This window comes from Mercenaria mercenaria, chromosome 6, assembly GCF_021730395.1.
Source record: "Mercenaria mercenaria strain notata chromosome 6, MADL_Memer_1, whole genome shotgun sequence".
Taxonomy (NCBI): Eukaryota; Metazoa; Mollusca; class Bivalvia; order Venerida; family Veneridae; genus Mercenaria; species Mercenaria mercenaria.
In genome coordinates this window covers 78,685,231-78,711,550 of record NC_069366.1, presented here as the reverse complement: position 1 = coordinate 78,711,550, position 26,320 = coordinate 78,685,231, and the positions used below count along the sequence as shown (strand labels likewise).

The 26,320-nt window shown below is 32.6% G+C and overlaps 1 protein-coding gene across 3 annotated transcripts in view; it reads right to left on the bottom strand.

The window, feature by feature from the left end:
• The window catches only part of LOC123548444 (prolow-density lipoprotein receptor-related protein 1-like), an 86,398-nt gene that overhangs the window by 36,980 nt on the left and 23,098 nt on the right, over positions 1-26,320 (bottom strand). For 2 of the 3 annotated variants that reach the window (XM_053546409.1, XM_053546408.1), the window contains exon 2: positions 3,711-3,987. In XM_053546409.1, coding sequence (XP_053402384.1) covers positions 3,711-3,801 — 91 coding nt within the window. In that variant the 5' untranslated portion in view covers positions 3,802-3,987. Of the gene's footprint in view, positions 1-3,710; positions 3,988-19,066; positions 19,224-26,320 lie in introns of those variants that run through there. The other variant, XM_045335725.2, reaches the window with a different exon arrangement.

The window sequence follows — 26,320 nt, the reverse complement described above, 5'->3', positions numbered from 1 at the left end:
CAGAAATGTAATAGAATTATATGTGACCATATTTGACAATATTATAGTTCAAACATAATCACAGATTACCATTCCTTATGTGAAATGTTCTGGTGGGCATTTACTGACTTAAACACTAATTCACTTTGAATTTAGATTCGAAGCTGTATTAAATATAGATGTTATAAAGAAGCCAAACACAAATAGTCATTGTACTACCAAACACTTTGCTTCAAATGAAAAGCTGATAAGCATACAGCAGAAAACGACAAAATGTTGTATTATCTATGAGATTATGACATGATATATTAGCATTTTGCTCTCCTTATGTAATTGAAAGTAAATGATTCAATAGAAACTGTAATTAACTGTTCAAATCAAACGAATGTTATATTTTTTTAACAATGTTATTTTATCATTCAGATGGACGGCAGTCTGGGCAATAATTCAATGGACGTGTTTAGACAAAATTTATGGACTATTAAAGGTCCATTACTAAGGGAAAGTGAGTTGGCAATTTTTTTCATAGCCAGTGCATAGACTTCTGCAAGACACTAAATAATCAAGAGTGGCAGGTCAAAATTTACAGAAGGTCTTTGGAACTCAAGGAAATGTATGTGTATTATGTTGAAATTTCAATGAATCGACAGAATGACCCCCAGGTCTTTTTAACTTTCTTCATACTTCATAGAAAAATAATTGTACATATACTGCGATTTATTTCGAATTTCTACATACCAACTTTCATTTTCCAATAAAATGAAATAGTTTCTGTGCTTTTTAAAGAAATTAAAATGTTCACTTCCCTTAGTATTGGACCTTTAATGTACGCTTTTTTTTTTACAAACTTCGATATTGATATGTGCTAGGCTTATTATATTACTTGACTTAAACTAATTTCAATTTAAAGTTTTATTGATAATATACAAAGTAAAAATAGGAATACACTATTCAAGTTAGCAATGTAATGTAAAAATGCCACGAATAATCAGAACTTCGATTTTGAATAATGTACTGTAATATCACATTATCATGTTGTATGTTTTCTTTATTGCTTCATTATACTGTTCATCCTCAAATAATTTGAAAAGCTGCTGTACCAAATATCGCATTAGACCTATATATTGTTAAAAACTGAAATTATTGTATGTTTGATGATGTACGTTGTACAAGTCAAAATAAATTATATGTTCTGTTCTGTTCTGTTCTGATAATTTATAATTTGTAGTTACTTATGCAATACACTTAAAACGCCTCAAAAGAAATACAAGTCAAACTCTAACAATTAGGTGATCTAAATTTCGACACTTATGTTCTGAATTTTGACACACCAACACTTTTTGACAAATATGGTAAAATAATAAACCTAGTCTACCAGTACTTGCAAACATTTATGCTATAGTGTACCAGGAGTGGAACATTAAACAATGTGATCCACAATAATTGTTACTTCAGAATTCGTGATGTAATATCTCAAAAATGTGCCATGATATTTTTGAGTGTTTCATTTCTTTCGTACTATGATTACATATTAAAAAATATGTTAGAATTAGTACAGCCCCTAAAGTTAATATGACCACCCTATACACCAAAAAGCGAAGCAACTTCTGTAAATTATTTGGTTTACTCATTGTTTTAAATGCCGTCGGATTTCAAGCAATAAATGACTACAGTACATAAAAAGATCCCAAATAAAGTGCATTTATTACAGGCATTATGTGTAATAATAAAACAAATATCATGCTCATAGTAATTAACACGGTGTTTGAGACCACTTTAACCCGGCATCAGACATTAGATACCTGTATTATCGCATCGTGCATCAGACTGACACCTTTAAATGCATAAAGTAAATAAAAACCATAAACTATTTTGTGTATATCTGCATGCAATCTCTATCATTTGTTACTTGATAGACAGAAGAAAATGTATGTTATTCTATCCTAAATCTGACATTCCTTTGTACTTATATAAAAAGTTGGTTGTATAAGTCAGACACAGCTATACACTGAGGAGTGATTGCAAAATAAGTATATCAGCTACTTTATTTATATACAATCGTTACCTTTTCGCTATAAGCCTGTACTTAATTCACTATGAACGCCATGATAAGTATCTCATATTACGCAGGCTGACAAAGCATGATATTGTGTATGTTCGTTTGAAAAATACAGACACAAGTCGTGACACAGAGAAACATAATTTGGTTTGTTTAGTGACTGTCTGGTTTGTTTAGTGACTTTCTTGTATTTAAAGGTGGTGGAACACACCAGGTGCACTTCGTAGCATTAATGTAAGAACGTACGAGTACGGATGAAACAACCAACCTTACAAAGGTCAGGTCCATTGCTTCTTCATCATCTCAACTAGGACTTTGAACGTACCACAGTGGGTGTAAAGTGTAAAAAGCTCTGCATAAAGTGTTGTAACATAAAATACGACGATGTTTTTGGTTCAAAGTGGTTTTACACATTTCAGTACTGACATGTATATAGTTTTTGTTGTCTGTCCCATTGCTGTTGAAATAAGCTTATTGACAAGACAACAGGTACATCATCAAATCAACTGATATTCGAAATAAAGTAAACATAAATATATAATAAGTTTAAACGGCTACAAGCCTTCAAATGCAAAAATCTGGGTCTTGTTTGAACCACAGACATTCTGCGAGCTCATCAAATTTGAAGCGAGTTCTAAATTTTTTATCTGATTATAAAACACTGCACACAAAAAAATGTATTTTAAAAATTCGGTGATTGTTGTGCATTTTTTTTTTTTTCAAAGTTCATGTATTTTTACTTTGAAGCATTTACTGAAAGGCTATTTTAAGACCGGTTTTAAAGGAAACGTTGGTCTCATTTTGCATAATTCTTAAACAGCCATTATTTATTTATCTTGAAACACATAAACAGTACCACAATGTTGAAATGCTTTCTATTTACTTAAATAATTGACAGGCGCATGCTCCTCTCAAAATAAACTAGTTTGGTAAGCAAATTTATAAAAAATAACACATGCCTTCAAGATTTAAATGTGGTTTTCTATAATAATTAAAAAATACTTTGATTTTTAGGGTTTCGTCTACTTGTCTATTTAAGTAACCTCATAATGTTAAATATTGGATTCAGCTATAAAACTGTCGTCGAACTTTTCAACTGCAAATGAACTACCAAATAAAAAGCGATGTAAACTACCCAGAAAGTAAATACACATAACAATAGAGGTACCCATTTCAGTAATAAAAATAATATCATTAAATAATGTCGATGTCATTGACTTTTGATATGTACATATGAACTAGTGGTCTTTGAACGGTATCTAAATGGGTTTCTGGTGAAGAAGTTCGATTAAAAAGAACATAAACCAAAATCAGTTACAAGATTTACCAATAAAAATATCACTCTGTTGGTAACTTCTTTCTCAGATATAATTTTGATTTGACCAAAACAGTTTCAAGTATTTTCAAATTACACCGTCATATTTTAAATGCATTGATGGTGTCAAAGTCTGCTAATTCCTAAATATCTTTTTTTTTACATATCGCAAAATACCTTATCAATGAAACCATAAGCAGCTTACAAAAATACATAATTTCATGCGTGAAATAATATAGGTACAACTTTTTATGTTCTGTGTATATTGCCACAGATGACGAATATTTGTAACAGTTCAAGAGACTTGAATGTTAACATTTTACTGAAAAGAAATATAGGATAAAATCTTAATCTTACCGTAGTCAAACAGTGGTGCTGGTGTTGGACTTTGTCCGTAGCACCAAGCATACAATCCAAGTAAAAGGAGTGCACAAACACTTCTACCCATCGTTGTCCAGTGTCTTTAAATTCAGCATAAAATTGCTAGTTTCGCCGAATGTTTTAATGGTAGTTAAAATATCCTCGTTACTTTGATGTTAAATGTTTTCGAGTGCAGTGCCTTGTAAGTTTCTCTCGTATCTTTTTGTCTGTCTCAAGCTGAATCAGAGAGGTCGCTTGTTCACTGCAACATAGCCTGCAAGAGGAAGCATAAAAGTTGTTTGAAGCTTGTTTGAAATCTCGTACGAAACAAATAGATAAATAACTTTGTACCGAAGAAGAAAGATGTTTGTGACTACGCCAGGGAAATGCAATCTAAACACATGACAATTTTCCAAGCCTTCATGTACTTTATAAGAGGTATTATAAATGTTCCGAGGAAATACCATGTTGAGCGAAAAAAAGAGGATGAGCTGTCTGGGTCGTGTTTCACCTATAATCCGTCCTCCATCCATACTTGCTGCAATTTCCTGTTTCCTTTTAGGCATTAAAATCAGTTTACTGTAAGTCTCCAGTGGTAGCAGTACAGAATAATTGTTCTGACGCTGTGAGTCCTAGGGGTTAATAAGACCAATAAGGCGTTTATTATTTCCGTTAAATTAAAACTTGTTCAAATGACGACTCTAACCCCGCACTTTTGTGACCAGGGGATCCAGTTTATAATGGTAACACGTATTATTCCTCAAATATATTACTTCAATATTATTATTTTCTGTCTCGGAGCTATCAAATAAAATCATTATCTGAATCTGTTAAAAAAACATATATTCTTAGCCATAACATCAATATTTACAAAATGTTGCGTATCTGGCATTTGACCACTGGGTCTGTATTCCTTGACGTTAATATCTGAAGCCTAGACTTTGAACTGCTAAAATTACTTTTTGTCCTATACATGTAAAGCTTGTACTAATTTTTATGAAACTCGAAACAAGTATGGCATATTCTACAGCCAGCAAAAAGCTTTGAAATGTGTCAGTTATAAAGATTCAACGCAAAGGAAGTTACGGCTATTTGAAGGTTTTATAGGGTTAAAGTCTAAGTATAAAAATCATCCTTGACACATTGATGAATACGAACCTAGATAATTCTTAGCTGAAAACGGTACAATGTAGATATCACTCATCATTTAGCCGACTATTTCCTATGATGTGATAGTTTGAAAGACAAACTGGGACATATCGACTTGCATTATAAACGACATAATGAAATCGAAACAATATGTTTACCTTAATTTTTATTAACAAATGCATTTACTTTCAGCGACTTATGAACTATATTTACTTATTGCAATAAGAGTAATAAATACAAAAACCGAATGAGAAAAAAGCAACAACAAACAACAACATCGATATTAAATGAATTGTGGTTTTGAGAATATGAAATAAAGTGACGGTGTATGCGGTACTGTATGCAGCTTATTTGTAGATATTTGTACTATTTCTATAATGAATTTGTCCATCATTCAATTTGGGCAGTACCATTAACTGTTAAAAGGGGTGCTTACCAAAAAGATACTGACTGAATGGCGAACAGTGCAGATCATAATCAGACTTCACTGGCCGCAAAGGCACAGTCAATCGTATCCAGCATGATAAGGGCTAGACGTGTTTTACTATTCATCTTTTGCAAATTAATGTTTCAATTAAAGCTTCTCTCCAATTTTGCAGATCAACATTACGCACTGCTTTGTATGTTCAGTATCAAACATACAAAAGCAATCCCTTCTTTTCACTGTATTCTATATCCAAAATTAAAGTAATGCAGTAATTGCATTATTGATGTTCACGGTATTGGTTATAATTGAAAACGAAGCTTATAATATAAGAAATATTTAAGCAAAAAGTTTTTAACACTATTCAGTCACGATGGCGTTATACGTCGGCTAATAATTTCACGAGGGCCACCGTTGAATTATTTTACAATATTACCGCCGATGTATAAGTGTTTAAAACATCTTTTTCTATAAATTATTTCGATTCTAATACATGTATGCCTTTAATCTAAAACAGTAGATAAAATATAGTAGCGCTCTTTCTTGGTCGCAACAAAAACTTTGACGTCACTGCACGTTAACGTGACGTCATTCTAGCGTAAGCGTGTTTTAACACAGACAAGCATAATAGAATTTATATATCCTGTTTCCTGCTCATACCTAAGATTTCGACCTGTGTCATGTCTTTTCAATATATTAAAGTCAAGACTTTGATATATTGAAAAGACATGATATGCTATTTTGATACTGAAATTTGACGTGATATTGCGAAGCTGTGAACGGTACAAAATGGGTAAGCATAAAATCATGCGAGTATTTCTTTCAGCGGGGATGTTTGCGAGGGGTAAGTAATTGTTACTTGATCTCTACCGTATATGTCTGTACCTGAAGTTGACAGTCAGCTTTTTGTGTGAATTTTCAACGCAAATTAGATTTGCATTGCAACAGTAATTTACATATTCATAATGTTTTCAAAGTCTCTTGTGATATCAGTTTTATGTATAAATTTCCTTTTATCTTGCAGTAATGGTTATCTTTGCAAGATGTTCTTGCAGTAGTAATAACTTCGATATTACGGCTTAAGTATTAAATGTCTATTCCATATGACCTGGCATATTTCAAAATTTGGTTCAAAAATGATATCTGACCTCGCAAAATATGTATCCGAGTACATTGCAGGGTATATAAGATGTCGGTATTCATTAATTTTACAAAAATGACTGTAAAATGACAATAAAATTTGTAACATTATTTTTGTTTTTAACTTTTTTAGAGATTGGCCCGTGTAATTTTTATTGCAGCGATATGTGTCTTCTTAAATTTGCATTTTATTTAAATATGTCTGTGTAAATAAGCATTGTTGTGTTGCAGCAGGCATCACATATGGTGTGTGAAAAGTTTCTACAGGAAGTGTTTACGAGTGCGGCGAAAGATATGTAAAATTTATTACATGTAAAGTGATGGCATGGTGATATACTGCAGACTCCAAAAAATGTATTCATGCACATTGACAATATATACAATTTTAAAAGGCCTTGTTATGACATGTAGATTGGCATATATAAAATATACATCCATTCAATTTGCATTGGAATAAAAAAAACTCGTACATTGTCATGTATTATATCAACATTTGCGATATTTGTAAAATGTATTTTTTCAGTTGACTGTCAACAGTAGCAGAGATAATTTATACACTTTATGTAAGCATCAACATTTGCATATATCATCTTTCCAGCTTAGCGCCGCCTTGTAGCAAAAAGACATTTTACTCATCGTCTGCTTTTCGTTAATTGCTTTCCTTTTTATTTAAATACCCGATCGATCGCGCTTAAAACTCAATAAACTCTTAAAATATTTTGCAACGTTAGATATCTAGACTTTATTCACGCTTTCATAGCGTGATAATTCGTTTTATATAACATTTAATATATTAACATGTTTTTTCCAGTGGCATACATTTACGAACTGTAAACTAAACGACCTTCGAAACTGGGACGATATAAGGTTGTTTATCTCTGGTTGATTCGTACTTTATATAACTTAAAAATATTGGTTGGTGGACTGGTACTCATTTAAAGAATATGAAATAAAAAAATTACATATTTACATACGCATGACATTTTTTAACAATTTTAAAAATCATTTCTTAAAACTACTGATTTTAATTCAATCATTTGATACCGTCATTAAAAAAAAAAAACAACATTCGAAATATTTTGATAAGCGCTGCGTAAGTAAACATTTTTGCTCATTGTGTGAATATCTGTGTGAAAGGAGTAAACGACGTAATAGTGAAACATTTCTAAATATAAAATGCGTCCAACAATGCAACCCTTAAGGACGTACGCTAGAATTCGGGTCATCCCATAAACAAAAATATGCTATAAAAATCATAGGTCACCAGTATTGAAAAAGAGTTATCTGCCCTTGAAAACGTCATTGTCCCCAAAATTGCCGTTTTCAAGGACAAACAACTCTTTTTCAATGATCTTTATTGCATATTTTTGTTTCTTAGATGATTGGCCTTGAATACTAATGCTAGTATCCAAAGTTTGAAGAAATTCTATTATTGGGAAAACTTTCGCCCATCTCATACAGGGAATTCTAGCATACGCCTTTAAGATGTATCGTTATAAAGATACATAGAAGTATAGAACATAATTAGATAGATAGATAGATAGATAGATAGATAGATAGATAGATACTTTTATTTCCTCCATAATATGAAGATAGCAGACACAGCTTGACAGACGAGCTTTATTTTTACTGAATATTGAAAGGACTCCAATATCCAAAAAGGACAAAAAAAATGAGTCCAAGTCATTAATTTTAAGCAAAGCATCTACCTTAACTAAAGCTAGGTCAGTAAGGTCACACAATTATCAATACAATGGTAGAGTTCTTATTTGCTTAAAGGCAGCTGAGCTGTAATGACAATAAGACTCTTTATTTTACGCGATTTGGCACAGAAAATGTGTTTGTTTCCATAACAACCGGAGAGTACCGAGATCGCACTCGGAGAATACGTAGACGAACGATAATTACCGATTGTCATGACGTGTGTAATGCCTTAATAGATTTAAATTTACACACTCACGTTTTTAGCTCACCTGAGCAATGTTCAGGTGAGTTTTTCTGATCACTCGATGTCCGGCGGTCTGTCGTCTGTCCGTCAACATTTAGCTTGTGTATGCGATAGAGGCTGTATTTTTCAACTGATCTTCATGAAATTTGGTCAGAATGATTACCTTGATGAAATCTAGGCCGAGTTTGAAAATGGGTTATCTGGTGTCAAAAACTAGGTCACTAGGTCAAATCAAAGAAAAACCTTGTGTATGCGATAGAGGCTGTACTTTTCAACTGATCTTCATGAAATTTGGTCAGAATGATTACCTTGATGAAATCTAGGCCGAATTTGAAAATGGGTTATCTGGGGTTCAAAACTAGGTCACTAGGTCAAATCAAAGAAAAACCTTGTGTATGCGATAGAGGCTGTATTTTTCAATTAATCTTCATGAATTTTGGTCAGATTACCTTGACGAAATCTAGGCCGAGTTTGAAAATGGGTCATCTGGGGGAAAAAACTAGGTCACTAGGTCAAATCAAAGAAAAACATTGTGTATGCGATAGAGGCTGTATTTTTCAATTAATCTTCATGAATTTTGGTTAGAATGATTGCCTTGATGAAATCTAGGTAAACTTTGAATATGGGTCATCTGGGGTCAAAAAGTAGGTCATTAGGTCAAATCAAAGAAAAACCTTTTGTATGCGATAGAGGCTGTATTTTTCAATTGATCTTCATGAAATTCAGTCAGAATGATTGCCTTGATAAAATCTTGGTCAAGTTTGAATATGGGTCATCTGGGATCAAAAACTAGGTCACTAGGTCAAATCAAAGGAAAACCTTGTGTATGTGATAGAGGCTGTATTTTTCAATTGATCTTCATGAGCATCCGCGCAATCTGGTCAGGATCCATGCTGTTCGCTAACAGTTTCTCTAATTGCAATAGACTTTGAAAGCGAACAGCATGGATCCTGGCCAGACTGCGCGGATGCGCAGGCTGGTCTGGACCCATGCTGGTCGCAAAGCCACTATGTTGGTTTTCTCATGGCACGGCTCATATTGCCTTAAGCAGGAATGAACTCTTATAGGCATAGAGACACTAAATAATAAAATGGCGCGAAAAAAAAATTGTAGTCGCATAAAAATCCTGTAGAGCTATTTTCCTTATTTTCTTTGCATTTTTTTTACTAAAATCACATGACAGATCTATGTTAGACATGTAGGTAGCATTTTTATTTTGAAATAACAACATGACAGAATTTTTTATGGAAACTTAGATCATACACCACCACTACAATTTGTGGTCTCATGTTTTAGCTTTTAGCTGATTTTTCAGTTTGTGTTTGACTGAAAATATTTTTCTTGCATCAAACATGAACTCCACTTTTCTTTTGATTTTTATTCAGCACTGATAGTATTCTTCAAGAAAATGTAAGTTACAGACATTTAAAATTGGTCCTGATGTGTGCTGTGGCCATTGGAATTATGTCAATTTTATATAGAATAAAGAACAGCTATTTAGTGTGTTGTAACCTTAAATTACCTTATGATCATGTGATAATTAAAGTATTTTTTCAAAGTTTGCACTTCACACTTCCTGATGCTAAAAATAGGTTTTTAAGACAGATATCTATGCAAAGCTGGATTAGGAAGTGGTTAATATATTTTATCAAGATAATAAGATGTGTTTCGGCGCAAATTTGCTGAAGCCTATGCAAATAAAAGCGTCTTTTGCAAACTCTGAAAGTAAATACTGGAGCTTTTTTTTAAAAAACGGAGGAAGTGTCACATTTCTATGTCCTATTATCTAGAAAAAAGTCCCTATGGATTTTTCTAATTTATCATCTTAGAAAATTGTGTAAAAAGTAGATGTTTGCTTTCGGATTTTAATACTTATATCCGTTTCCTTGACTAAATCATTATATCTCATGGCTTTATTTAAGCAGAGAAATAAATTATTCAATTCACTATGCCTTTTTTACATTTAAATTTAATAAAAGCTCCAGCATTGAGCGTAAATTTCTTTTTGATATCCATAAGTATGATGTATTACATCTTAATTTTCAATTTCGTAATGGCCCTGTATTAAAAGGAACGGATGCATTTTAATCTCAGTTGAAAATAAATCGCTATTCCTTAGTTAAAGCAAAGCGTGGATCAGAAGTTTATTGACTTCTTTACATAACCTTTATATGCGAATTTATTCAAGAAAGATGTGAATACCCAAAAATAGGTACATTTTATAGATAAAGCCATTAGTTTTGATGTCTAACGATACAGTATTATTTAAGGTAATTTCTACTTTTTTTTTACAATCAAACTTTCATAAAAGCTTTTTCTTCTTTTGATGTGAAAAGCAAAGGTTAATGCAAAAATAAGAACATTTACCATTAATCAAAGCTATATATGTGTGTATAGGTACAGTCAAACCTGTGCCTCAAACACCTCTGAACAGACACCACCTTGCTTTAAAGACCACTGGTTGTGTTACCTATTTTATTTTTAGTGTACTTTAACATATGAATAAAGTCCGTCTCCAGGTAAAACCTCTTTTCTAGTCTCGTAATGGTAGTTTTTATAGACAGGTTTTACTTACACTGTATGAAATTTTACTAACTTTTGTAACATTAATGCATGACTCGGAGCAAAACTGGTTTAGTCCAGATGGTAAAATTATGATGAATCCCTTTTTGTTATATTTGGTTTTCATATTTCATATGTGACAGTCGGTTTTGTTTATAGCTAGATTTCTTTTCACAGAACATCGTCTGGCTTTATCGGAAATACAAGGACTTAATTATTTTTTCAAGTTTTCGTGTATGTTAGCAGTGTCAGTGTCCATACGCAATAATCGATAAAAAATTAAAAACTGCTATAAAATAGACATACCTAAACGATGCCTATAGAATGATATTAGCAGATATTACTGCCCGTACAAGAATGAACGTATGAAAAGAAAAGATATTTAATTTCAAAGCAAACTCGTATTATTTCTTTGATTCATGGCTTATCTCATCATCTTATTATAAAAATGCTTTTCTAAATTGATATTATTCTAAATATTAAATTCATCTCAAAACATGATAAAAAAGTGTATTTTGTAAATCGGTCATTCCTGTTTAACATCTACGCTGGAAATTGCGAAGTACGCCGCAATTTGATTAAAAATGAGAACAGCATTCACAATATCCCAGTGCCATACTTACGGCATGTAGTTTTATCAACGAAGACAAACGTATCAACGTTACTAAAGAAAAGAAAACACTGGTATTAAGTTTGTGTTAATTCGTGTTACTTCTTAAAATATATCAGAAATATGTCTCAGTACGGATAACAAAGAAGATAATAAAATAATGCATCCCCTATCCCGACCCTTTAAAACACCCTCTCTCTCCCTCTAAAACCTTATAGCAGTGTATGTGTTGCTGCGCACATTCTGAAGTTACAAAATGAAAAAAAAAAGGACAAATATACTATTAGAAGGAACACGGTGCAATACAGGTCATGCAAAAGTTCTATCGATGCAATTTTCATCTGTCTGTTGACTTGTAAGAAAATGGCCTGTCTGATTTTTCGTTGTTTAAATGCTGAAAATATCAATGCACTTGAATAGAAAAGTCGCTATGTAAGTTTGCGTCTACGAAGATCGTATGCATAATAAAGACTGCATGACCAGTCTTTTCTTTTGTTTTACAAAACACAATTCAATTGAAGATGCAGTCCTTCAGTCAACATGAAATTGTTTTTTTTTTTGTAAAATAAATATTTAGAACAGAGTATGGCGTGCAATTCGGTCACTAAAGACTTATTTTTCCTATCTTGTCCTTAAAACAATCGTGTCGGATGGCGTTCTCATGTTTTATTATTTGACGGCTTGTTTGGTGTGAAATCTGCATAATAGTTTGAAAACTTCCGACACACGTAAATTTGGTATCAATTTAATAAATTGAGGCTTTGCTTATGCATGTAATTTCGGAAAGTTAGGGATCTGTGTTTCAAACACGGAAAGAAATCTGCTTTTTCAGTTGTAAGTTTTCTCTATGTTCTTTCATATTTATACATGCTGAATCTCAAAAATGATTTACTAACTTTAGGCAACAAAGTATATTACATTTCAATGTTACTTTGTCACAACCATTAAGTTCAGGTTATAAGTTGAATACTGCAGTTTTAAGATAATAATTTCGAGCGAGCGACCGTTTTACAATTTGCCCCAGGTACAGGTACAGTGTTAATTGGGTACAGTCTATTAAATCGTAACATTAAACAATTAAATTTAATACATACAGTTGATGTGACAACTGTAATTGAAATAGAATGGCCAGATTTGAACGAAATGGAGCAATTCCATTTGCAGAGCAACTTGGGCGAATTGCAATTTACTTTAAAAGTTGCATTTATTTCAGTTACAGCCTAATCAAAATACATATCACCAAGATATGCGTGCGCAGTAAATATTATCTACAGTAAAATCATGTTTTTCCACATTTGCGTAACTGACAACATATATTTGAAATAAAACCTTATGCAATTCAAAAAGTTAAGTTGTTCATTCGGATATAGTTTTATAAGAACACGATTTTTTCTATGAATAGATAAATGTCTACATCATGCCGCTGTCATCACGAAAATATTAGATTATTTTGAAACAAGATCACCTTGGAGACGGAAAGATGTTTTATTCATACCGGAGTATCTATTAAGGCAGTTAAAATGAAATTTAACCTATAAATTGAAAACGACACAAAACAAGATGTCCTTAAAGAATGACCTCAGCGTGACAAGTAGGAGAAAATTATATGTTTATGTAACCGTTACACTCGTGACAAAACAATTTTGTGACGCTTTAATCCATGCTTGTAGTGCGTTTGAGACCAGCGATCCGTACTGTTCGCTAACAGTTTCTTTAATTGTAATAGGCTTTGAAAGCGAGCAGCATGGATCCTGGTCTGGATCCATGCTGGCCGCAAACGCACTATGTTGGTTTTCTCATGGCGCGGCTCATATGATGTTCATGATTGGCAGATATTTGGTATCTCATGCATAAACAAATACATTTTCTGTTTAGTTCGTTTATTTTCAATGGTTGTTATGATGTTCTACCTACTTTCTGGCTCCGTACCTATAGAAAATACATTTTTTTTTTCAAATGCGCAATAACTATATATAATACGGTTTCTAAAATGTTTTAAATTATTTGTAAACATACACTTCCAACTCATTTTCTTTTACAACATGTTTTAAATATTTGTCTTGCCCTTTTTCATTTACTCACAGTCCACTTAAATATAATATGTGAATAGAGCTTCTTACAGCGGCTATTTCTATACCAGGGACAAAGAATTCATATGTGATGTGCATATAGTACTAGTTATTGACAATATTTGTAATGAAATAACAAATATTTTGACCTTCTCATTTTTAAAACCTTGTCCCGATTTTTTGTATGAAGTAAATGGTTAAAAATTGGTAAAAGGTAAAAGCATCGATATGTTCAATCTTTTTTTATTTATATAATTCATCAGGAATGCTGTAATTCATTCAATAGCGATCTTCTGATAGTAAACTCATTTATTTGTTTCCCCGGGGTTGGTAGGGGATGATGATAAATCCTGTTTTACTTTTTTGATATAATTGAAAATAGACGGTAACAGCTTGTAATAGATTCAAGCTATTTAACACATCAATACGAAAAATTTCTTACATAAATATGACAATACACAATGACAACAATCTCTTCTGTTCATTGTTACCATGCTAAATTTCTAAAATGGACTGGTCCATCATTCAATGTTGGGCACTATCGTTTACTATCTAAAGGGGTGTTCACTGAAAATTTACTAAATGAATAGCGAACAATGCAGATGATGATCAGACTGCACGGATGTGCAGGCTAATCTTTATCAGCACTGGTCGCAAAGGCAAAATCACTTGCCACCTAAAGGTACACTAGACCAAATTTTCATGTTTGAAAATTTGAATATTTTAATACATATACAGTATATGTAAACATAACATTAACTAGCTTATGTGTATGAACATACTATGGTTAAGGTAAAAAGGTACACACTTCATAAATGTTTAGCTTAACACAGTATGAATGTGTACTATACTTTGTCATTGCTTGCTAGACATTGCCGTCATGTGAGCATGGGTTCATTCCCTTTCCCTGCTACAATAAATGTGCCGCACCATGAGAAACCCAACATAGTACATTTGCGACCAGCATGGACCCAGACCAGCCTCTGCATCTGCGCAGTCTGGTCAGGATCCATGCTGTTCGCTAATGGTTTCTCTAATTGCGATAGGCTTTGGAAGCTAACAGTATGGATCCTGACCAGACTATCTATCTATCTATTCTTTCACGCTTACGTGTTTTCCGTTCCAGATTTTCTTTGTTTATTGCATTCGCGTTGGAATAATGTCAGTTTTGTTTTATTTCTTCAAGGGTTCAAGTTTAAGTTATGTTCTCTTTTTTTGTTTATTTAAAAAGCCTTGTACACATAACATGTAGGTTAAGGTCTGTAAGCGAAACCTGTATCAACTTCTTCTCACATCTAACATCTTTAACACTAATTTCATTAGAGGTTTTCTTTCGCCAGTTGAGAATTTTGTATTATGATTACCATTATGAATTAAAGTGCATTCTTTAAAAGAATATCAATTGATCAAATTTAAGGCTATTTAAAAGAAGAAACGTAATTTGACCTGAATAGTTAACAAAGAGTAGTTTTTTGGTGAACAAGTGCATCATGGCAAAACTCCAGTATGTAATTATTTGTAATACAAAACATGCATATGATATTTTTTTTTGCGGTTGACGTTTTATCCGTATTATATGTATTGCATGTTGTCTCGCATAGTTTGGTGTCAACGCCCGCCTCCCCAGCCCTCTTGCTCATCCTAAGGTATTAGACTTTTACTTTTTATTTTGGATCTGTCAGTATAAAACCAGGTTTAATAAAGAAACTATCAACAATGTAGGATCGGATAATAACGACAGTTATCAGGTTAAGTTTACTATCGGCATTTAGGCTCTGTTCTGTTGGGTCTAACGTCTCACCGACACAGTTATAGGCCATATGAAGAATTCAACATCCCGAGTGAGCTCGAACCCACATCGGTAAGGGGCAAAAGATTCAAAGACCGCGACCTTACCCACTCGGCCACGGAGGCCCCTTTAGGCTCCGTTTATTGTCTATTGTATTCTTGTTTTAAGAAATTCGAGTTTTTAATGGCGTAAAGTATATCTAAACATATTAATTGTGTTATATTATTCATTATTTGAACAGAATCGTGATAGTGAATTTCTGTACTTAATTGGATGCATATTTACAATGGCCAGATACCCTGCTGTCGAGTGTAGAATTCAATACATGTATACTGTTCCACCCAAAGGGGTCCGGCATATGAGTGGATTAAGTTAAATGACTTATTTTTGAGTCCTAGAGCCATAATTATGTAAGAAATCATACTAATATAACTACTCACTAGGGAGTAGTTATATTAGTATGATTTTTTTCATAATTATGACTCTAGTACTCAAAAATAAGTCATTAAACTTAATCCACTCATGTGCCGGACCCCTTTGGTTCCGCCAAGATTTACCTCCGGAACTTTTGTAGAATGGGGAATCTAAGAAAATATATAGAAGAAAGATCAATCCTCTTTTCCAGCAAGTTTTATTTTATTATTCTCCTTCATAAGGAAGTTGGCCGAATGATCTTACATATTAAAATGTATGTGTCTTATGATAAACATATTTTGAATATACATATAATCTAACAGAAATTAATACAGATTTCTAGAAATAAATTGTATATATTCATTATCCATGAAATGAAATATTAACCAAATTCAAGATATTAAGTTCAATCCGGAATTTTAAGTTTATGTACAAAACAAATTATTTACACCTACGAAGATTTTGCTTCTAACAAAAATGGTCAGAGCAATGTCAGATAACAACTTGATTTAATTTTCATTCTGATTTCTAAACTTAATTATTTCAAATATCAAAAAAAAAAAAAACACAAAAAACAAAGAAATACATAAGAACTCACTTACCTAAGAAAATATATAGAAGAAAGTTTTATTTTATTATTCTCCTTCATAAGAAAGTTGGCAGAATGATGTCTGCCTGCTGGAAAAGGGATCTTTTGAGGGTTCCTCTCATTGACCACTGGTCATCGGAACTTGACCAATCCAAATACAAAATTTCAGACAATTTACATAAGGCGGAAATGTTAAATTTCTAGTTAAGTAGAAGAAAAAACTGTGAAAATCTTTAACATGTTGTGCATGTCAAGCCAAACAATCTATCACCTATGTTTTTAGAACAATACAGCTTAACATTTGCTAAAACAGCAAACATTTGATCACTTCCTTTGAAAGTAAAGAAAGTGTTAAGTGGCTTCATATCTAGCTACATATGTCAGGATTTTGAGGCTTCTTAGTAGGAACTACAAAAAAATAACAAAGTAGTGCATTTCTAAAAGATTATATTCCTGACTGCGGGAATATTAAGAAATATTAAAAATGTAAAAATATTTGTAGCAAAAAAGTTTTTTCCCTAGACTCTGACTATAATGCATTCATTCTCCGAATATGAAGCGACAATTATGGGCCATCATGGTTATTTTTATGTAGGCAGTTGGTTAAAGTCCTCCTCAGATAATTTTTTATCAAATATGTTATGATCATTTATGTATCGGATTTCTTTTGCGTTCACATGTTTCAATAAAATAGCTTATATTTAGATAATATGAAATAAGGCAGTGCCTCAATCGGGAATCGTTACAGTCCATTAGCTAGCCCAGAAATGTGCGTTTGTATCAATGTAAAGGTAGATTTTGGAATAAAAAACTATACTGCACATATTTGTACTGATGTGCAAGATGTTGCGGTTCGAACAAGTTATGTGGACGCACAAGGAAAAAGCATATTCTTCCAAAATATCCGAAGTCAGACGCTCTGTGCACGTGCCGGAAGACCACATTTTTAAATTCGATAGTATATCTCATTCGGTATATATCGTATGTTACCGTAGAAGGATCGATCCCAATTTTCGACGAAAATCGGTAGGATCGATTCCTTACTAACATTAAATGCAGAAAATTACAATTTTAAAATTACCAAAAAAAAAAAAATCCTCATCAAATGAATTTAATTGGACTAAATATGTAAATCAATTGTGTTTTTAGAGCCACATTCACAATTAAATGCCATGTGCAACAGTAATTTGTTTTTAAAAAATCCGTTATTTTAATGTTAGTACATATTTATCCTGTTCACAGCTTACATGTATTACGAGTAGGTGTATACTATTTATAAACCTAACACGCAATACTGTTTATACACACTAACATATTTACGAAGAAACTACGAAGTAATATTATTGAAATTGTATTGAAAACAGTACTTTAACAGTTCTATAAATGAGCCGTGCCATGGGAAAACCAACATAGTGGGTGTGCGACCAGCATGGATCCAGACCAGCCTGCGCATCCGCGCAGTCTGGTCAGGCTCCATGCTGTTCGCTTTTAAAGCCTGTTGGAATTGGAGAAACTGTTAGCGAACAGCATGGATCCTGACCAGACTGCGCGGATGCGCAGGCTGGTCTGGATCCATGCTGGTCGCACACCCACTATGTTGGTTTTCCCATGGCACGGCTCAAATATAAAAGCCACATACAAATATTGAAAGATGTGAAACTTGATACGGGTTTCAACAAATAATAGAAAATAGTAACTATTCCTAACTGTGCTACACACTTAATGTATTTATTCAGTGGTATTAAATGAAACACTCAATATAACCTTTCCCCTATATTACAAAGAGAGGTCACAGGAAAAAATAGAATAGTACAAATATCGGAGAATATCGGACGAATTCTTTCTATTGATTAAACTTCTTCTATGTTTCTTTACATCATTATTTATTTACAAAGAAATATAAAATTACCCACTTCATGCAAACACTTTTGAAGCACATTTAATTATAAAACTAAACGAGAACGTTTTTTTTTTTTTTGGTAAAAAATATTTAAAATGATATATTTAGTATATCATTTGTCAATCTAATGCATTATTTATGAGAACACACTGCTTTCTAGGGATATGCATAAGCTCTGTGGCCATGCAATTTAGAACAGTGGTATCGTAACTGAGACTGTGGGATCAAAGCCGGGACCAAGCTATCTATAAATAGCCGTCCTTTCATAAAATGCATGAAATAATTAATATTTGGCTTCTTATTTGTGTATCTTATTATCAGTCTATCATAAATCTTTTGTGGCGGTAATATCTACCCAATCTTATTCGTCAAAACCAAAATAATGAATATTTTTATGAAATTACATAAAGACGAATGACCTATATACAAGCAATAAATAACAAGTTTATTATATAAGGAAACCAATATAGATACATTCATATTTATTGTTCAATATATTTACTTAAAATTACGTTCCATTTTCATTACTTACAAAGAAGCGTAGGTTTCAGACTTCTGTATTTGATACATGAAAACTCAATACGCGTTTGAATGAAGCACCATATAACTATTTAGCTTCAAGGTAAATCTTTTTTCACTTTATATAATGTTTGAACATTTTATGAATCGTCAATCAAATGTAAAACAATGGCTCACTTTCAATCTTGTATAAACACAAGTCATTCATTAATTACCGAATTATGCTAGAAGAAAACATACCTGTTAAAAAAAGGGTCCGTTCAATTCAACATGTAAACAAAAAATTATCATTGTTTTTACTATACACCTGCAACATACATGTTACAGAAGCAAAAATGTATTTTAAATCTCCGTTTTAATACACCCCTTGTCCTTGCGGCACAGTAAGTATATACTGCCACATTTAACTATTGATGCGTAGACACGGGTACTGCATTTCGTAGTTCATATGAAATTTAAAACGGTGTACCATGTGACTATATATGAAATTGTATACGTTTAAAAGTGCTTTCCATCAGGACAACAATTAGTTCTATCGTTCATATACTTGTACAATTATCTCTTTGGGCTCTATCGGCTAGTACTGGTCATTGATCTTTCTGACCTTAATAGTCAGTTCTAAAACTGGCTTAAAGGTAGACTGTCTAATCGCAAACGTTATGTCTGTAATACGTTTATTATCAAATGTTACGTTAGCCAAAGCTTTCAACAATATAAGCAAGAAATGCGAAACAGTCTTTGAGTTGCATGTCTTGACGGCATAATTTGAGTCGGGCAAAACCTATTAAGGTAGCAGACAGTTGAACATAAGGAAGTGCGTGTGTTGGCTAAATTTACAGTTGTTCTACAATTACAAATATGTTATAATAAAGAAATGTAACATCAATTTCTCGTTAATTGAAATAAACCTGTTCCTGTGCCCATGGTCAACTGTCATTTGTTTGTAATTGCAGATGGGAGTATCCGTGTTACTACAAAAACAGTTACACCAGATCCGCATATTCCCGTTTGCATCTGGAACCGGTGGTAGTTTATTTTTCTTGCATAGCATTTTTTACAAATTACAAAAGAAATTAGACAAAAACAAAATACTTTCTTTGTATCACTCATTTCTTACAGTAACGGGCATTTTTGTTTCTTGATTTGGCGTTTTTAAGATAGGAACAAAGACGCATGTTTTAAATGTTCATAATATGACCAGACTTCAATTTCAAAGAAAGATAATTTTAGTCAAAATCTGGAGATCAGTGCCTTTATTGCTCAACCTCCATATAATGTGTCCATGATGGAACGAAACAGACGCCGCATTGTTTAGGAATAGTGTTAATATTCTGTTCCAAAATCTCATAATAGAACATAATTTGAAGTGTTATATTTGCATATTTTTAATAAAATGTATCTGTTTTCACATTCTATACCTTCAAATTGCTGTGCATCTTCTTTGATTCTTATACAGAGTCTCTTTAGATATAGAAAAATGTTTGTATAATGATGGTGTCATCACATGATTTATTTCGAAATACAATCTCTCGTAAAAGAGATAGAGAAAAAACAGAAAGGCTAACTTTGAAAGAGGTGGAGAAAAGATATATACTATAATCAAATGAAAATGAGATCTTTAATATCGTACAAACATGATAAAAGGAGGAGAAAATTATAAGGTTGGGTTAAGTTTTGTGTATCCGTTACACTCGCGACAAACCGGATAAATCTTTATCTAGAAAAAAAGAGAAACGTTAGAAATTGTTTCGTAACCACAATGTTAGATTGCATGTTTTGACACGCATTTGTGTGCATAAAATTGCATTGCTTAATATACTTTTTTAGCAAAAGATGAAGTGTAACGCTTTCAGATAAAACGACTTTTTATTTTACCTATTATGATTGCCGTGAGAGTAAATAGTATCCGTTTGTTTCGTTGACAAACTTATATAAAGTGTTTGTCTTACACTTTCGTTTTATTTGTATGCACTTTTTGTTAAGTGGAAATTTTGATATATGTTATTTAATATTCTCTAATGTATGACAAGATTTATATACAAAGTACAAATATTTTGATCGGTGTGATATAATAGCCCTGTAGGTCCGCGATGACACCGCGGGTAAATATGACAGGTGAAAGATATATTATGTATGTTAATTAACAATTTTTTGACACAACCGATTTGGAAAAAATATAGTCTTCAAAATTCACTACTTTAAAAAGGATGAGAAGGGTGTTGCACATTTCTTTCATTTAATGAATACACTCAATTAAACCGGGTCTGCTTTTATTAAGCTTGCTTACAAAGGACCTTCTCATAGTTTTTATTTTATTTTACTATAATATAGTGTTATTAATTAGGCGAGTTCGTATTGGTTTTATTTTTTCCGAAGGCTGTCTTTACACTGGCCGATGCCTAAGGCCTTGGCCAGTACGGTCAAGGCCAAATAAGTAACACTACTGGATGCACATACCATCAAACATGGTTTAAAACCCTGTAAAATATCCATTAAAATAGGAAAAACCGTTAATTAACCCCATTAATTCTTGCATCACTTTATTTAACAGGTTTCACAATATTAATGGGTTACATATTAAAATACCATTAAAACACCCATTTTTAACCATGAATCATGCCATTAAAACTTTGGTTTGGTAGCTAAAATAGTTAATGGCTTTGAAAAAATAGTGAAATTCTGTATTTTTTAATTTAACAGGATTATTCATGGCTCTTAAATTTGATTGAAGTTATTTCCCCTTGATGCAGTTACGCCATTTTTTTTTCAAATGTTTGGCAAATTGTGTTCCTACAAAAATCGGATTTATTTCAATGAAAGTCGAATGGAAACGTATTAATTTATTTAATAACATCAATCTACAATATTTTGATAAGGGTAAATACGTATTGATGCATGCCACTTTTTCTGTTTTTGTTTTTCTTGTCCAAATAATCAGCATTTGTATAAGAAAATGGGTTGGGTAAGGAATTTACATTATAAAATGTGTTCAGACTAGTTTAGATTTTCGAATTCTTGAGTAGAAACTAAGGTTTATAGAGAAGTGAACAGTACACATAATTGTGAAGATTTACAGTCTGATTTAAATTCATTTGGGGCATGGGCAGATCAATCGCTTCTTTGTTTCAACGAATCAAAGAGTGTGGTACGCTTAATTGGAAATGGGAGAAGCTACTTGTGATGCAATCCCTCAAACATTTGCTCTTAGCTGTACAGTGCATGCATGTGAGCACAAAATACTGAAGTAGAGCTAAATTGTGATTGCCCATTGTGCGCTGACATTGTCATCAACAGTTGCTTTTTGAATACACCTGATGCCTAATGTTTGTGCCAATAAAAACTTGGTCAGAATGTTTGTCAATATTATAATGTTGAATAGTTAAAACTACCCACATGGTCACTTGATCTATTAAACCCGTACCTGTAAACCCTTCTCAGTACAACTCGATACAATACAATATCCATTTATTTTCTCATTTCATATGAACATATGACAGAATAAGGATACAATATAACAAATGTTTGTACGAGGCTGTTACATGTGTTTACATTACAAAATAATAAGAGAAAAAAGAAGAAACAAATATTCTTCTAGCATTTTACAAAACAGTACATATGTATAGATACAATTACATGTGTAGTAATACGTAGTTTAAATCAATACGGCAAATATTAATATGAAGTTGATTATCTTAAGATGTCTAATTCTGAAGGCAAATTTTCATGGCCCTTAATTTGATATACAATTAAAATATTATAAACCCATTAAAATTGAATCTGACATATTTAATGAGACCATTAATCAATTTTTTAATAATTAACGGCCATTAACAGAGTATTAAAAAAATTAATGGCCCCATAAGTTCTTACTAATTAATGGGGAATTAAGGGGTAATTTTTTAATGGCACATTAATTTCATGCCAATTAAAATTTTTCATGGAGTTTTAAGGAGCCTGTTAACTTATTTTAATGGTTTATTTTAAGCAGCTTTTCATGGCAATCAAAGTCATTTTTAATGTATGGCATTAAAACTATGGTCATGAAAATCCCATTAAATAGTTAGAAGTAATGGGTGAATTTTAATGGTGACCTGTTAAAACTCTGTTAAAAACCTTTGAAAAAATTAAGGCCAATTTCATGACCCGTTTAATGGCATGTGCATCCAGTAGTGTAAGCCAAATTGAATATGAAATCACCATCTTAATGACTATTTCATTAATTTTTTAAAAATACTTATCGTCTTTTATTTTTATTAACTGGCAATGTGATGTGAACAAAAAAAAATGTCAACAAATATTAGCCGAATCGGCTGAACCAACCTGAAGTTGTATCGTTTTCGGCCGAGTTGATTAACCAATCAAATTTAAGGAATCTGATTTTGGCTTAGAAAGTTCTGTTTTGACCGAGATGAAGCAAAATATCTTCATATAAACAAAATTCTGTGGCAGTATACAGTTACCGTCTGATATTCAACATATTTTTTTTTCTTTTCGGCAAAGGTATCGGTGTATTTTCGATAGTAAAGAGATATGACTGTGTGGAGATCGGGAAAATGTACCAATTTAGTTATTTGTTTGGTAACATCACACCGACATAAATATAAGTAATATGGCAACATTCCAGCTTTTCATATTGAAATGTTACGCTCGAAAGAGTGCGACCCAGCCTCTATAGAGAGGATGAACCGAGTGTCCCTCGGAGCATCATTTTCGGCAGTGGCGGGCACCTGGGTAAGAACCAATGGCCTTTTCCAAATCAGCTAGATGGTTTGATCGAATAAAAAACAACAAATGTGGTCCTAAGGTAACTAAATTTTACAACAAAAGAAGAATCATGTCTTGTATTGATATTTAGCTTGAAAATAGCCGGAAAATTTTCCCTTACGGGTGGCTGTGTGAGAACGTATGATGACTGCTTGATGAAGGTTGCTGTTTAGAGCTATTTTATTCGTGTTAGAATTTTATTCAGTAAGAACAACTGTTTTATATGATACCATTAATACTGATGCGGAAATTCTGCTAGTACAGCATAGGAATTGCAATTCAATATAGCGCGTTTAGATACTTATTAGTATTTAGTTATTACCAGACTAGTGTCAAAAGTTAGACAGTAACAAAATGCGTCGAACTTAAATAAGTATTATATTCTCCTATACTCATATGAATCTTAAGTTGTATCAGAATGCAATATGAATAAGTATTTAAGAGACATAAAACGAACGATGTTTTGTTTAAATTTTGAAAAAAAAAAAAAAAACAACAACTGTAAACGGAAATTAACTGATAGCAAACTTATTCATTTATATCTTCTGGGCAAAAACCCTTGATCATATTGCATGAATTATTTCAAAAATGACACTTAAAGCTGGAGATGGTTACTTGCTATATGATGCATTAAATCGAAAAACAAGCCCCACTTTAGATAAATCTTTATATAGCAGATAGCGTGAAGTAATGTATCAAAAGTAATAATATTACGAATATATTTATTATTTCATAAGGAGGTTTGCATCCAAAACTAAATATAAAATGTTAAGAGAAGATCACGATACAATCAAATATAGTTCGTTTAGAAATGTCCGTTGATAAAAACAAGTCTTGCAATAGACGGTGAAAATCATCGCATGCTAGTTGATGCTATATTTAGATCTTTTGCCAATTTACATAATTGTCGATATGACATGATTTACGCTTTACACGTGCACAAACGCCTTTCCTTGGTTTGCTAATTGTTTGTAGACAAAATTGTACAACTGTAACAAAAACTGAATGATTCTTTAAGCGTCGAAGACTTTTGTTTGCATTATGTACATTTAAATAAATTCAAATAGTATGTTTTTACACGTAAACTCTACTATACTTTGTATATCTCATACATTTTTTTAAGCATTTGTTAACGTTTTGAATTTTATGTAGACACTTTAATAAGAAGTTAAGAATTCTTTATTGAAATTATCATTATTCCTTTACAATAACTATGAGGGAAATAATTTACAGAAAGTTTTATAACAAGTAGTGTTTCATCTTGGGTTGAAAAGACAAGAAGGAAGTCACAGTGTTTCAAGTATATAACGGCAAAATTTCAACTGTTAACTGTTCCGAATACAAAGCATATATAAACCATATACATTTTATTGGTGATCGTTATAAATAATCTGTATTTAGGATTACTATATGCAAATAGCTTCAATATTTGAAAACTGTTGGACTTTCTCGTATATGTGAGACCAAACATTAATCTTTCTTTACGTGTTAACTGATGACAAAGTACAAACGTTTCTGTTGCTGCTATACGTGACGGGGAATTTCAATACTTCATTCGATGCATATTTGCACTGACCAGACACATTACTTACGATGATAAAATTTCACATATGTGGTGATTATGCATAAATGTTTTAAATGTTGTTTATTCGACTTAAGGTGTGTGTATTTAAATCGTTATATAAAATCTGTAAACCGATCCTTTGGAAGCAAAGAATGCAACCAAGAAAAATAATAACAGACTCGGCTTGATTGTGTCTGTTCATGAGAGGTAATGAAATGTGCAACACCTCTCACGCCCCTTAGCACCGGCTTAAGCGGAACTCTATTACACATATGTTGAATTGACTCCATGATCCCAAAGGACCAGAAAATATAACAACACTGAAAAAAGCCAAAATTTAGTTATGCAAAGACGGTGGTTAGCTTCAGAGATTCTTATCCAATGCAGACTTGTTCCTCGCAATTAGTCTCGCGCTCTTCTCAGCACTGCGCTGAAATAATGTCATACCAAGGAATTAGAATCCTAGCTCTTGATTCATAGTCTTGTGCTCAAATAATGACACGCCACGGAATCAGACTCCATATTATCGAGTCATAGCCTTGCGTTCAAATAATGACAAACTAAGGAATCAAACTCCTTACTCTCATATAGTCTTGCGCTTGAATAATGACACGCTAAGAAATTAAACTCCGAGTCTCGAATCCTATTCTGGCGCTCGAATAATGGCACACTTAGGAATCAAACTACGAACTCTTGAATCAGAGCCTTGCGTTCAAATAAAGACAAACCAAGGGTTCAAACTCCGAACTCTCGAAGCATAAGTTTTGCGCTCAAAAACGGAACCGCCAAGGAATCAAACACACTGACTCTTGATTTATATCCTCGAGTTCAAATAATTACAAACCACGGAATCAAATTCCGAACTCTCGAATCAGCCTTGCGTTCAAATAATGACAAACCAAGGAATCAAATTTCGAACACTTGAATCAGAGTCTTGCGCTCAAATAAGGACACGCCAAGGAACCAAACTCCACACTCTCGGATCAAAGTCTTTCGCTCAACTAATGGCTCGCCAAGGAATCAAACTCCGGACACTTAAATCATAGTCTTGCACTCAAATAAGGACACGCCAAAAATCAAACTCCGAACTCTCGAGTCAAAGTCTTGCGTCAAATAAGGACACGCCAAAGAACTCTAATCAAATAGAAAAAGTGGAAACTCCACAG